At 39.3% G+C, this 15316-nt stretch overlaps 1 protein-coding gene across 1 annotated transcript in view; it reads right to left on the reverse strand.

Annotated features, from left to right (window-relative positions):
* Window positions 1–15316, reverse strand: part of LIMCH1 (LIM and calponin homology domains 1) — a 178925-nt gene that overhangs the window by 103509 nt on the left and 60100 nt on the right. Inside the window, exon 2 of the mRNA XM_071556571.1 lies at window positions 8245–8315. Within this exon, the coding sequence (XP_071412672.1) occupies window positions 8245–8315 (71 nt within the window). The remainder of the gene's footprint in view (window positions 1–8244; window positions 8316–15316) is intronic.

Raw genomic sequence — 15316 nt, forward strand, 5'->3', positions numbered from 1 at the left:
GAGGCTTTCTGGTACCTGATATGACCAGCATTTCTCTGACCTGACCAGAGAGAAGATATGACAATGAAATCTCAAGGCACTTTTTAACAGTAAAAGGAGTAAAGACATGACAAAAAGAAGTACAGATTTAAAAACCAGGTCTTAAAAGAGTTCAAACAAAAAGATGAAGGTTAAAAAACCCCAACAATCCCACCAAACATGCAAAAGCAATAACCCGAACCAGGTAATAAAACTAAGCATCTTCAGGCTCCATCCACAAAACCTGAATCTCTACATAAACACATGACGTGTTCTTAGACTCTTCAGGCAATCTGAGGGGATTTCTGTCCACCATCCCAAGCATTTGTGTGCCCATCCTGAGTCAGAACAATCCTCTGCACTTTATGTCTCAAAGTTCTTCTGCCACTTTCAGTCCAATATAGAATCACAAAGGTTGGAAAAGACTTCAAAGACCATCACATCCAACTGTTAACCCAGCATTGCCAAGTCTACCACTAAACCCTGTCCCTAAGCACAACATCTACACATCTTTTAAATACTTCCAGGGATGGGGACTCCACCACTTCCCTGGCCAGCCTGTTTGAATGCCTGACAACCCCTGGGATGAGAATTTTTTTTTCTAATATCCAATATAAATCTCCCCTGTTGCAACCACACACCCATCCTTGCTTTCACCTGTGCCAGGTGCTGGCTTGGACTCTCCAGTAACTAGCTGTTAAATGAAGTATAGTAAGACACTGCATAGAAGCTAAAACCTTACACCTATCTTACCTTACAGAAATGGAAATGGAAAGCTCCTCTATCCTCACTCATTCAGGAGAAACTAGGTCACTTCCTTCTTCCAGTAAAAACCAGCTCTGATAGGTATGGGAAGAATCAATTGCTCTATTTGGTGCTGTCCCAAAGTTTGGCATTTCAGGAGATAAGGTACCTCCACAGCTGTACAGACAAGCTGAAATCACTACTAGACACTGTGTGATTAACTTATTAGATCTTCCTGGGGTTGTTTATTCCAAGTCAAGAATTTTAAAAAATTCTGCCAGTAAGAGAAGGCATTTCAGGCAGCAGTTGATAAAAAGATCTAGTGAAAAACACCAACAAAATGCCCATGAAATTCTTGCAAGAAAGCATCAGTCAAGAAAATATTCAGAGGATGGCTGCCAAGACCCAGCCTTCAAAAAGACCTTGTTTCTTAGAAGAAATTGAAGAGAAGCGCTTTCAGAGAAAAAACTTCAGAAACAATAAAAAGAAAGGTTGAAATAATGTGTGTTCACAGATCAATCCAGGCTGGAGGAAAAGCTATCCAACAGAGCACTTTCCTTAAGTAACAGATCATATTCATAAAAAGGAAAACTGACCAATGACCTGATCTTAAGGCAAAAGGGCATTTCATATTTGAGAGTTCAGGAAATTCTATCTACAGTAAACCTTCACCAAGACGTTTCCCTGTTCAAATCAAGTTTTACAGACTTACATTCTAAGCAGCAGCCTTTCAGCTCTTGGTAATTATTAGCCCAACAGCTACAGTATCCACATATTTTAAACTCATGAGGTAGTGGCAGCCCCAAAATGCCCCCAAACAGTCAAAAAGGAGAGAAAAATCCACTACTAAACTTAAACAAATCACATTGAAACAGTAAACTATGAAAAGTCAATATATTTGGTTGCAAAAGAAGTGGCAAAGAAGTTTTAAAATACAGACATGTTCTGGAGGTCACAAAAATGTTTTTGGGAAAACATTCTTGAGTGAATGATGCTCCTGACATCATTTATTTAGAATCAGAAAACAAGCAGAAATTACTTTGTCCTATAAAGGGCTCATAGTCCAGTCTGATGAGTACAAAGTGAATAAAGACCTATGCAAATATGTAGCATTGAGAAAACAATATGGTAAATACAGAACCACATGAACCTTGCTCTGCCAAAGACTAAAACTATGAACAAGAGAGGCCTTGCAAAACAGCTCAAGACAGGCAAAAAGGAAGATTGTGTGTAAAGAACATCACAAGATATTTATACAGAACCTACCATCACATGACCTGATTACATGAAGAGCATTCCATGCACCGACAGATTTACCATTCATGCATAGTTTTACACTGAGGAGCGATGGTCATGGATAGTTGCCCAAAGTACATGCTAACTATAATTTCTTAAACATACACTCTTGGAAAGCTGAAATCTCTCACAGGATTACCTTTTCTTGCATTTGAGCAACACTCCACTTGAATGGGTCAGTGTTCCACAATCTCCTGCCCTATCAATTACCAAGCATCACTGAAAAAACTGTAATATTTAGTCTGCTGAAATGCCATTTTTTAAAAACGTAAATAGAAAGACAGGCCATTCTGCCTGTACTCAACCATGCCCCTAAGTGGCTATTCCCCTCTTCTCGTGTACGTGGCTGAGCATTAAGGTTTACGTTATATTTAACCAGTCACCTAAACTATACAAATAAAAAGCTGTTCATTATAACACAGCAATAAAACTTAAAGATTAGGAACTCTGTATTCATATAAAACTGTTTCAAATGTCCTCACATGAACCTAAATCTTAATGCTTAATGAGCCTTGGGACCCATCTCTCAAAACTGGAGACATGCCAAATTCACAATGCTGATTAATGTTTTGGCTTTACAACATAGAGCCTCAAAACCACAGGAGAACACCAATTCCTTTTCACCTCAAGGCATGGGTCATATTCAAAACTTCAAATATGCCTATGGAACTCAAATACCTTCTAAGATTCCAGGAATAGGAAAGTGAAGCAAAATACTAATTAAGCATAAAGGCTGGGCATCCACTAACTTCTCCACCGTACACTACTCAGCCAAGTGCTGAACTGGTGCCAGGCCCATGCCACTGACAGACAAGTAGAATGACTTATCTGAAAAATCTCATGATCTACAAAGACAACTATTTGTTTTCCCCTGCCAGGTGACATAAGTGACAGTAACTTGCAGGAAGAACAACTGAAACACCATATACACAGTGAAGGCTGTTCTCCATACCTCACAGTATCACTGACTCAGAACACAAAAGGTTTATTATTCCATAGCATTACACTAGTACTGATCTGGCACATATCCAGCCCTTGCTGAAAACAGCATTCATGTCAATCCAAAGCTTGGTCAGATGCACTAGAACCATGATGCATTTCTAAAGAAACTGCTCTCTGGGGAAAAGCAGCTCATTCATCACCAGTGCCATGAAGAACAAAAATTAAGGGGATTTCTTATTTATAAAAGAAAATTATTGTCATGACAGCGTAAATGATAAATTCTATTAAGCAATTCTTGATCACAGTCACTTTCAGCTCACTCAGATTTATAGCCACACTTCACATTTTCTGTAAATACTAATAAAATAATCTATGCACATGACTAACTTCTCACCTTTTTTATTTAGAAGTAAAAACTCAAAACTTTCTTGTACTTTTTAAGAGTATATATTCTAACGTGCACAGCTGAAGAGAACTGCCTTTCCTACATACTGTTCTATATAAGAAAAAGTGTCAAACTTTTTCCTTAGTTCACTGTACATATCCAATTTTACCACGATTACTTAAGAGCAGTAAAATACCTTTGTACTTGCTCTTTCCAAAAATAACAAAAAAGTTACAGAGCCAGAGAGTCCCAGTTTGAAAGAATAAGCATAGTGTCTGCACATCTTACTAAGCAACAGAACACCATGTGCTAACATACAAAGTAAGTGACTCTAAGAAACAGGAGTTTGAGAAAGTGCTCATAAATTGGTATCCAGAGCCACATATTCAAGTGACACCCATCTTTAACCACATACAGTGAGTTCTGTTTCACTTTTTTATGTGTATGCCATTACTTCTCAAAGTATGCAGTTAAATACTTGTTAGAACTTTCATGCTTGAGAAAAATCAAATATTTATTATGCCTGCATGTACTGCTATAAATTGATTTTGATACATACATATCCCAGACATGCTGCTAAACTGTTCTACATACAGAACCCAAGATATTGCACACAATCATGATGCTGTTGGGACTCTGCTGCAAAGCCAAATAATTTCTGCCAGTATTGAAACTGGATTCAGCTTGAGTTTCTTTAAGGTCTTTTGCCCAGGATCCATACCCCAGTTGCTGTCATTATTCGTCTTTATGGTCTGGTCCTATTCCTGATATTAGAATCTCATTACCACTAATAAAAAATTCCGGGATGGCAGGACTGCTTCATTCCAGAGAAAGCTTGAGGGAAAATATGATCCAAATTGCATGTCAGAAGTTCTTACAGATATATTGGATATATCTCCCTGTTGGTTAGTAATATCAAAGGAAGTCAAACTCAGATTTTTGAAGTCACATCCCTACAGAGACCTCTCTAACTGCTGAATGCCTAATATGAAGGAAGGCATCCTGCAGTAGCAGAGCTGGACAAGGGGAGGTGGACAACAAGAAGAAAACAGACTTACAAGGATATTAGAGCAGTAACAACAATTGGGCAAGATTGCAGGAAGATATATGGATTTTTCTTTTAGTAATTTTTAAACTTAGTAATAGCAATTGTTGCATAGTTAGAAATAAAAGCAACTTCAAATTCCCTGCTTACTGTTTGAAAAACCCAACAGAACCACACAAACCAGCAGCTTAGGCAGATGCAGACAGCATATGCTTTTTCTTTTGCAATTTACCTTCATTCAGATGCCTGAATCCATAGAACAGGAACATCTAAGCATTGCAACAAGCGGATCTAATTTCTTCCTGATTAATCCTCTAGCTTCTTATGATATCTGGGTCAAACCTAAATGTTAAAACTATGTAACAAGGGAGAAAAAAAAAGAATTGAACATGTGCTGGAGTGGAAATTGCAGATTTCTAGTGATACTTCTTGCTACTGGTGTTGTATTTCTCTACCATATAGCTTTCCACCAGGACCCCAGGAGGACACATTTGCCCACTCGTGCAGAAACACAGCCAGGAAATTCCTCAATCTGTGCATTTAAGAATACAATACACAAAGCATGAACAGAGCAAAAACTGTCTCCGCCCAGCTATGATGTGCCTTGCTGAAATCACCATCTGCACTGATGTCAGACAGCTATGCTAAAAAGCCATGAACTCATTTCAGACAAACAGAAGTCATAGTTTCTGGCCTCTCAGCACAGCTGGGTGAACAATTAGAGCCAGCACTGTCTGGGCAACTGCACAAGTGGGCTTTCAAATAGCCAGAAATAAGAAAGGGCTTGTAGGTTGCTCTCATCTGTCAACTTGTTGCTTTATGGCATTCTGCATTGTTTAAATATGCTCCTCAGCTTCTCAGTTGAAGGCATCAAGCTATAAAGTGTTGTAATGAGGCCAGACTGAGATGCCAGACACAGCACAAACACTACCAGTGAGGCAGGTGCAAGGCTTGTGGTTGCCTGTGGCAAGCAGATGCGTCCAGGACTGCTCTGTTAGTCAGGATGGTGGCCCACAACCCATTCCTCCTGGCAGGCTGAGATTTTGACATTGCACAGTTGTATTGGTTTTCATTTATTAAAATATATGAATTGTTGGCAGATGTGAATGAATCATTTATGACCAGTGTAGTGATGTCTACTTGAAACTGAAGGTTGTGTAGAATGTAGAGATTGGGATCAAGTGGAGGGAGGCCTGGCATTACCGGGCATAAGGCTCCAAGAGTCCCACTACAGAGAGAGACAGAGATTCCCTCTGTGCCATTTACACATGACTAGTGTTTGGGGAATGGACTCAGGCACAGTAACTACCCCATTCGCTTCTGCAAAACACCTGCAAAGACAGAAGGTAGCTTCAGACATGTTTGGGACATTCAAGGCACACTGATTGTGTCCCCACTCCTGACACCAGTTTCCAGTCCTCTAGCTGCTGGGAAACCTCAGAACCCAAGCTCACTTTCAGTCCTCCTCACAAAATACAACAGGCAAGGAAAACCCTGAAACAGTCATGTGGAAGTTAAGCACCACCATTCCACACTCACATAGGCATCACCAATGCAAGTGTCTGGCTATGAGTTCTCAATTAATGCCACTAGCAGTGAGTAGCGTCCCGTGGATGTAACAGAGGCAAGTTTAGATTTTCCCTAAAATTTCAGTAAATCAGATAAACCTGACCAAAGGCAATGAGTTCTTCATCTGCAGAAAATAAGACAGCTATGATTTCTTTCTTGCCTTTTGAAGCCTGACAGAGACTAAGATCGGGTTTTCATCTACTTGTTGAGGTTAGCAGCAATGAAAGCACAGCAGGTTGGAAGGAAATTAAGAGAAAGCTTGTATTTGACTACATTTGGTTCACGAGGTACCCTGGTACGTTCCTGGTAAATCAGAAAACTTCAGTCTACAAGGACAATATTACCTATGGCAGCTTTACCAGCACTTCTTCACTGTGCAACAGATAAAAAAATTAACCATCAGTGCTTCACTTTCCAAAGACAATACTTTTTGAACATACTTTTTAAGAGTTCTCAGGGCTACACTCCAAATTTCTGTTGAGTTCTCTGTTTTACAGTGGACTTGCAACCAGTGAGGAGCACATGTTTATTGCTGGTGCCATAGTTTGTTCATCATCAGAAAGCCAAACTGGAAGGCCAAATTGACAGCTGTCTGGTTAACCCTCTGTAGTGTTTTACTCACTAACCCCAGCTCACCAATAAAGAGTGGGATGCAATACAAAAACCATGGTCTCTCATATTTGAGGTTGAGGAGTTAGATCCCTGCAGGCTGATTTGCACTGATCCACGGCTGGTAAATGAGGACAAGCAATTTGCCCAATATCACAGAACAATTTAGTAGTATAACCAAGCATTGTCCCTTGATCTCCTAAGAAATACGTATTTATTAGTTTCATTAGCAAACCATTAGTTAGTTATTCTTTCCATCTTAAAGACTTACACCATTTAAATCAGACTACCTCTGCTTATTTGCAGATAAGATTACAATCTAATCTTGAAATACACATCCCTTGCTTTCCATGCAACACAATTCAACCTTAACATTTAAAGAGCACTGTGAGGTGATTCAGCACACAGCACTTCCCTTCAACACAGAAAGGAAAGAGATCTTGTGCAAGAGGCAACCCTCAAATACAAAGAGGTAAACTACGTGCTCCTTCTGAGTTACACAATTTTGGATTAGCAATAACAACTACTTCCCTCCTCTCAAAGTCACTCCTCAGCAAAGACACGCAACTACAATCCAAATAGAATTTCCTTTGTATTTTTCCCCTTTAACACCTAAAGTTCAACCTGTCTGATTAATGACATCAGTGAGATATATAGCAGTATTTACACAAGTAGGTTTCAAATCTATGGAAAGCTACCTATAGTTGAGTTATAGGATATTAGCTCAACTCTACTGCTGAGAACAGTTTCCAAGTTCCAGTACCTTTCACAGTATAGAGCTTATCCAATAGCTGCAATGATCCAGCTAAACATCTCAGGAGATCTCCTTTATCAATTTTAATATGCATTCAGTTCTGCACAAGCTTCATCCTTCTGCTGTGCAAAGACAGCTTTTATCAACTTCAGCGACAACCGTGCATATCCAGGGGAAGACACTGTTCCACACAGATGATTCAGATCAGCGGATCCTCCCAAATGCCTGGCAACCTGATATTCAGAGGATCTAGAGCATTAGGCCACATTTCCAAATTACTCTTAAAAGTCATCACCTCTGGCATCTAAGTCTATAGCATGGTTTTGGAAGACTCGGCCTAAAAAATAGCTAATAAAACCACAGAGAGAAATGTGAAAACCTAACTTGTGTCTCTTGTCCAAAAACTACAAAACACATCATTCAAACACAACTTTAGGTAAAAGTTAGAGGATGCCTAACCTTTCCAGAAACTATAAAAGCAGCTGTGTATTGATGGTATTCAGATGGCTAACTCCTGACAGCATTCAGACTTGGAGTTGGTCCAAAACGCCTCATTATAGCAGAGAGGTCTACAGGCAGGTGTGGAACACCATTTGCCAACCTGTGGTTAACATCTTTTAATTAAAGGAAACCGAAAAGCAAACATATTTTTTTCTTTACAAAACTCAACAGCTAAGAAGCTATGATGGAGTCAGGGAAGCACTTTGAAAAACCTGTTTTCTTTAAGCCACATTTCAACCCTCACCATAACAACAGCTTTGGCAATGATATGATAGTGCAGTGAAACACCAGTGTGCACAATGTTAAAACTCTCAAAAAGAAACAAACAATTGGGCATAGTCAAGATTGTATTCAAGGCTCAAAACTGTAAGTGTTACTTACTCACACAGAAGAATGCCGTTTTCTAATCCGGAACGAAAATCTTTCTCACCAAAACTTCTGCCTGTCACTTGCTGCAAAAGAGTAGGGGGAAAAAAAAGTGTGACATCTATTAGAAATTGAGCCTTACAAGAACAACGCATAATACTCAGTTAAAGCATCTGACACCTAAGGAACATCTGACCTTTATAGGCCTTGTCCAAGGATTAAGTTACATCCATTTCTCCTGCCCATTCATCAAGCTTTTTATCACACAGAACGAAGTATTTGTTCTAGCCAGTACAATTGCAGATTATAACAGAACTGTTTTCCAGAAGTAAAAACCAAGAAAGACAAACCAAAAACTACAATATAATCTTCAGAATATTTTAAAGACTTTATTTTATAGCACTTTGAATTTTAAAACTGTTGTATTTAGAAAAACTGTATTTTTATTGCTTTTTTTGCACCACATTACAAATTTGGTACTGGGCTTGAACTTTAGTCCTTAATCTATCATCTTTATAGAATATGCAAATGCAATTGGAAGCCCTAGCATGAGTTATAGCCCTCCAGACACATGCCTGAATACTCCTGGTCATATTAAATGTTATTTCACATAAGCAAGTCAACTGTGAGTGTGAATACAAAGTCAGTGGAAGCTAAGGTTTAGGCACCTCCTCACAGTCCTGTCAGGAATGCTTGGACTGCATTGCAAGCACTTAAGCCAGTCTGTGCTGCTTAGGAATGCATCATCTAAGAACCTTTTAGGAATTCCAGTCTCACCTGAGGTGCTGGCTACTACAAGCATGACTGAACCCCCATTCATGACTCACTACCATCTTGACAATGGCTTGCCATTCATCCTCACATCATTCTCAACACATGACGTGTTCAGTTAAAAGTAAGGAATACTTTTTATTACCACCACAAAAGATATAAAAATAGTTGCTATGTTTAGAGAGCACTGAACAGAAACAACACAAAGCTAAAGAAGATTTTAATTGTCCTCCAGGAGGTCTTCTCTTTACCCCGCCTAAACATTTTCTGGATGCTTATAGAGTTCTCATGGCTTTCATCCAGTCTTTCAGCAAGACTCTTGCTCTGGGCATTGCTTCCACCATACAGAATAGTGAACTGAGGACACATCTGTCCTTATGTCCCTATTTTCTCCTTGCTGCTATATCCAGATATAAGGCCCTTCCCCTTCCAGTTTCCTGTCATAAAGACAGCAATTTATAAAAACTGACAAGTTTGGCACTTTCCCACGGGATTAGCGAATGCACCAGCCTCAGAAATGCTGGTTACAGCCATACAGCCTTAGATAGAGAACAATACTTTTTTTTTTTAATTGAAATGCAAATGCAAAGCCTAAAACCTAATCCTTCACTAAAATATAAATATATTGTTTTGTCCAATATGAAAGAACTTCTCTAGCAATCTGGCATGACAGTGTGCAAACTTTAAACCTCCATACTCTGAAAACTGTATCATAAGGGCATAAGTTGACAACAACAACTTATGCAAATGCATAAAGTAAAACATACCTTTGAAGAAACCACATGCAATTTGCCAGTAGCAAATGATCTCTAATCATTTAAACTATATCTAGTCATAGTAAATTATCTCTAATCTTGATCTGGTGGGGCAGAGGGATATCATGACAATAAAACCATTAGTATTTGGGATGGATGATAGGCAGAGCATATCAAAGCTGATTTTTGTTTCATCCATAGAATACAGTACAGAAAGGAGTAGGAAGAGCTACTTCATTAACAGCTGAAATAATTTTTTCATCTATGCAGAAAAAAAAAAAGAAAAATTATAGTCATCTTATTTCACTGCTCAATACCAAATGTTCCAGCTATGGAGATCAGTCTTCTTAGTCATTTGCTGAAGACCCTCATGTAGCAGGAAGCAGTACTGAAACTGTTACCACAATTCAGGTAAGAATCTAGCTGCCAAAAGCTGTCACATGAGTATGGCTGTCATTACTGATGACATAGGAAGGTTTCATACATAACTTCTGGCTGCATGAATAAAATCACGACATGCAGATGCACAGCTGGCACATGAATTCATCCAGCGCGAAGTACAACAGACATTGACAGGTGGTGAGGAAAGACAGGAAGGTCCAGGAACAGTGCATGCCTGTTGGAAAAGGAACTGGAAGTAAATGAGGCATGGAAAGGTTTATGTCTGTTCTAGATGATCCAGCTGCAGAGGAAAACCATTAATCAGCTACAAGTCTCCTGATTTAATCAATTAAAATGTAAAAACAGTTCAACAGAGAAAGGTTAGAAACTAAAAATAAGCATGAAGATAACATTATAAATGACAAAGATAAACCTGAAATGGGACTGAGAGGAGCAAGAAGCTGGATCCACCTTTTCCAGAGGAAACAAGAGCTCAGTTTCTTGGCATATGCACACACGTACACCTCCCTCTCTGCAGGGGCCACTTTGGGCCATACCCTCATGAACAGCTTCTGCAGACCCATAGGCCACCCTGGTGCACATGGTTGAGAACCTCTGCTCAGCACATGGAGAGCAAGAGAAGAGAGCATTTAAAGGGATTTCAGGAAGGACAGGCATTCTCACATTTGCAAACACAGAGTCCCACATAGAAAGGTGCACACACTGCCCAAACCCCTGTGAAAAGGAAAGCAGTGCATTAGCCATGGTACCACAAAGCTGCAGTACATGTCACACCATGTTTACGTTATTAATCTAAAGCAGTGGTCTGTTCCTAGTAGCTTATCTTCCACCTCTGGGGAAAAAGCCTCCAGTTTGCTAGATGAAACAGAAAACACTGACACAAGAACTAGAAGGTAGCATTTACAGTGCTTCTGCTGAGCTTTACTGAATAAAAGGAAATTGTCCATCTGCAAAGAGGTATAGAAAACTGGAAAGTTCTTTACTGGAAAGAGCTTTAGCCCATCAGCTTTCATATTACAGAGAACTGGTGTTCAGAACTGAACCTGTACAAAACCAATCATGAACAAATGCAAGGCTACATATCCTGGACTGCTGACCTCAGGAAAAGGAAAAAGAAAAGTAACACCAACCCCCAAGTTATTAACTGAAGGAACATTGAGACCTGGTCTTTCTTTGTAAGGCTGGGTTTCCAGACCACCACATCTTACATGCTTTGAAGACACAACTCCATCTGCTGCCTTGCCCTGCCCTCATCTCACTGGTACAGACTGCATGCACACTTACGCAGTACAGTATGAAGCAGGATACATGGAAGAGCCCCCTATTCACTTTGCAATGGCAGAACACTGTAATTCTCTGCAGTGCAGGGATACCAAAGTTAGAATTAAGTACCTTAAAGGCAAAACACAAGCTGTATCCTGCTAATGATTACTAGAAATGATTACTCCCACTTCTTTAGTAAGTTCTATAAAGCTGAGAGAAAATAATGCATTTCCATGTCATACTGTAAATTAAAAATAGAGAACAGAAGTGAAACAGTATCACTTATTATTGTGGGCTTCATTTATGTGAGGAGGAGCTGTTTTTAATCAGCATTTGGATGACGTTTTCTTCTGTAAAAAGTTGCAAGCATCACAACCAGGGCTATTATTTGAGTGCCGGATGCATTTCTCAGTTTCCCTGCCACTTAACAACAGAAAATGAACGTAAAATGAGTAATAGAAGTTTTTATGGCAACAACTGTAATACATATTTGCACACAGTAATGCTTCTTATATATGCTATTGTTGCTGATTAACTCTTTTGTTCTTTGTAGTTACGCATGCCACTAAATTTATGTCATCAAGGATGGCTGTCATCCAGCCACTAAACCAGTGCACAACTTTATTTTCACAAAGCTTCAGTTTACATTGTTTTCCTTGCATTTTATATTGGTGCTGTTGCTTCCTGAGATGGAGCTTGCAAACCTCTCTTGTCAAAACAGCTTAGGGGCTTGAAAAAGAAAAGGTGACAAATTAGCAAGCAGATGCTGGCCTCAGGTGAAATTTATCTCAGCCAACAAGATATAAGTATTTGAATAAACACTAGGTCATCAGGGACAACACAGTGAAAATAGTTAGCTTAATTTTCTGTATGCACATGTGAAAATGGCATGTTATGCAGTGAAAAGTAGAGACAGCAAAGAGAGGTCTTTGTTCCTCATTATGCATTTTGGAGAGCTTGTGAAGCACGACAGCAAAGAGAAAGATTTTCGAAAGATTTCATAGGCTGGCTATTTCTCTGTATGTGGGTACGCTGCTTTTCTGTTTTGCACAACCACTATTTACCCCTATCTAATTTTTTACTTACATGAAAAAAGCCTGCCCTGTTACTTAATTACGGAGATATAAAAGGCTTAAACTGTAATAATCACATGTATGAAAACAGAAAGCATTGGATTGTATACGCCACAAAGGCAACACAAATGACCAAAAGAAGCATGACGGATTTTAAGGCAATCAAGGTTTGCTCCTCCAGAGTAATGAATTTCTACTTCCCTGATTCCAACATATAATTTGAGCTAATAACATGAATATGCAAATCAAATTCCATTTTTGTGTAGCACAGGCAAGACACTTCTGAACTAAACAACACTGACCAGTTAAAGTCATCTTCGTATTTGCAACCCAGAATTGTACCACATTGCTATGACAGTGCAATGGGACTTGGAGACCCTTCATCAGCTCCTGGTTCACCTGCAGAAGTGGACACATCAGCTAGGCATGAGTTCTCTCTCTCTTACAGAGGGATTTAAATTGCAAAATCATAGCAATATAAGCCAGTCCTGAACAGCTTTAGTACAAATATTAGGAAACTAGTTGATTTACTATGGAGAAATTTGAAGATTGCATGAATGGAGCTTTTCAGAAGCAAGAAACACTGGTCCAGGCATACTTGTCTTCCAGGAAAGCTGAATGATGACAAGCACTACGCACAAAGCCTTTCAAGGCTTTACAGTATTGAGGTAATTTTTTATTGAAATTAATAAAAGTGCAAACAACTTAAGTATATGAAGTGTGTAATTTATTCTCAAGCTAAAAACTAGCATGAGTTCAGAATTACTAATGTGGCCATCAATTAATTACCTGAAATTCAGTGGTATGGAACTTGAAAAATTAATGTATGGGAGGTGGGGGGAGATTTCTCACTTGTGTAACAAGATTAATCTGCAAAGAAAGCATTTAACATTATTTATTTTTAGATCTTTCACTTCCTGGTCACTTGGGCTTAACTGCATTTACAAAGTTAACTACCTGTGCTGAAGTTCCTTTTGTTCTTTTCCTCTGACTATTCATCCTCATATTATTCTTTAATGAAACAGAGAGCTGACTTGCTTTTTTCACACTTCATAGAAACTCCACTTTTTCTAGAAGCTACAGAATAAAATAGGGACAGCATGCTCTCCCCCATTTTCTTTAAATCCCCTTCTGCCACACTGTCAATTGGGTTAGCTGTTGCTTTGGTGTCAACATACAGCATGGGAAAACCATACCCACTGATACAAACACACTCCCAAACCCGTTTCGTTGGGCTCAATGCTAGGTCCTCACTAGAGGAATGATTTATTTACTAATTGATGCTTTTCTTTTCCAAGAAGGGAGCAACAACTAAAACAACCACAACAGCTGGGGTTTTTTCTGATCCTTTGCATAGATTAGTGAGGACATCTGTATTTAACATGTAGACTAAAAGAACAGATTCGTTTAGTACTCTATTTAGGAACCATGACAAAAGAAATACGAAAGGAACAGTAAAACAAAGGCACCACTGGACACAAGTTTCCACCCCAGGCCTCCACCATCCCTGTTCTACTAAAAGAGAATTTACAAAGACAAAGGCAACAGAGCTGCACTTATACTCAAGAAAAACCACAGGCCAACTCTGAACTTCTGCGGAGCAACACTACTCCATTGACTCAGACCTTAAGTTTAGCAGGTCTTTGAGAACATCTCGTCAATGTTTTCATATATAGCAAGAGAGGAGATCAGCCGTGGAGCAGCTGCACTACAGTTGTGCTTGCTGAAAGACCAAGACATGATAGAAGACAACTGCAGGCAAACAAGGTTTACAGCTGCTGATAAGGCATGGGCATCACTGTGCTCCTCCTTTTCCTATTAACACCCCACCACCATCAGCAGCTATTTACAGAATCACAGAATATTCTGAGTTGGAAGGGACCCACAAGGATCAACAAGTCCAACTTGTATGTAAATGGCCCACATGGGTATCAGACCCACAACTATGCTTTAAACAACTGAGCTAATCTCAGGGTCTTACCCTACCTAAGGCTTTAAAGCTAAGTCTGGGAATGTTTTGTCCGTACTAATCCTGCCCATCACCAGAGCTTTCCACACTAAAATTCTGCATTGCTAACAGTGGTATTATACATGCAGGGTTGCCATACGTTGTTTGGATTTATGATCTTGCAGAGCCATGCACATTTCTGCCAGGACATCTGGTAGTATAATCCTGCTTGGCTGGCAAGCTGCTAAGGAGTGTTAAAAATTCATGATAGGGTAAAATCAGCCTCCTTTTTCATCTCCCTTCCCTAATGCTGTTTGTATACATTCCCAGGTGTATTGCCAGACATTGCCGCCTTCCCTTTGGGGTGGGGTGAGGCAGAAAACATTTCATTCAAGGTTGAACATTTTGTGGAGAAAGAGCAAAGAGCAGGAAGAGAACTTAAAAGAGACTTCTCTTGGCTGCAGCACAAGCCTTGAAAGCTTCACCTAGCAGAAGGTCATCTGTTACATCCAATTTGTATTTGACAGTCACTAGATTAGTACCGCATTGTTGTTTTATGGGTAACCAGGTTCCTACCTGTACTCCAAGCAGTATTATCAAAATTATGTACCAGATGATAGACATGACAGAACAACTTAGGATAACTCATTTTAATCAGTTTTTCAATTTAGGGTTCTTTTTATTGCTAAAAAAAACCCAACCACAAAACCAACTTATTTTCTATACTGTGGGATCCATCATCTCTTTCTTAGTTTTAATGGGAATTAAAGAACAGGGGGGAGTTATAGGCTTTTGCCATAGATTTATCAGTTAAGTATTCATCCTCCTTCTTGACTGGGGAGAAGGAGGATGAAGCATTATTTCAGGAAAATAAG

Source organism: Pithys albifrons, chromosome 5 (assembly GCF_047495875.1).
Source record: "Pithys albifrons albifrons isolate INPA30051 chromosome 5, PitAlb_v1, whole genome shotgun sequence".
Classification (NCBI taxonomy): domain Eukaryota; kingdom Metazoa; phylum Chordata; class Aves; order Passeriformes; family Thamnophilidae; genus Pithys; species Pithys albifrons.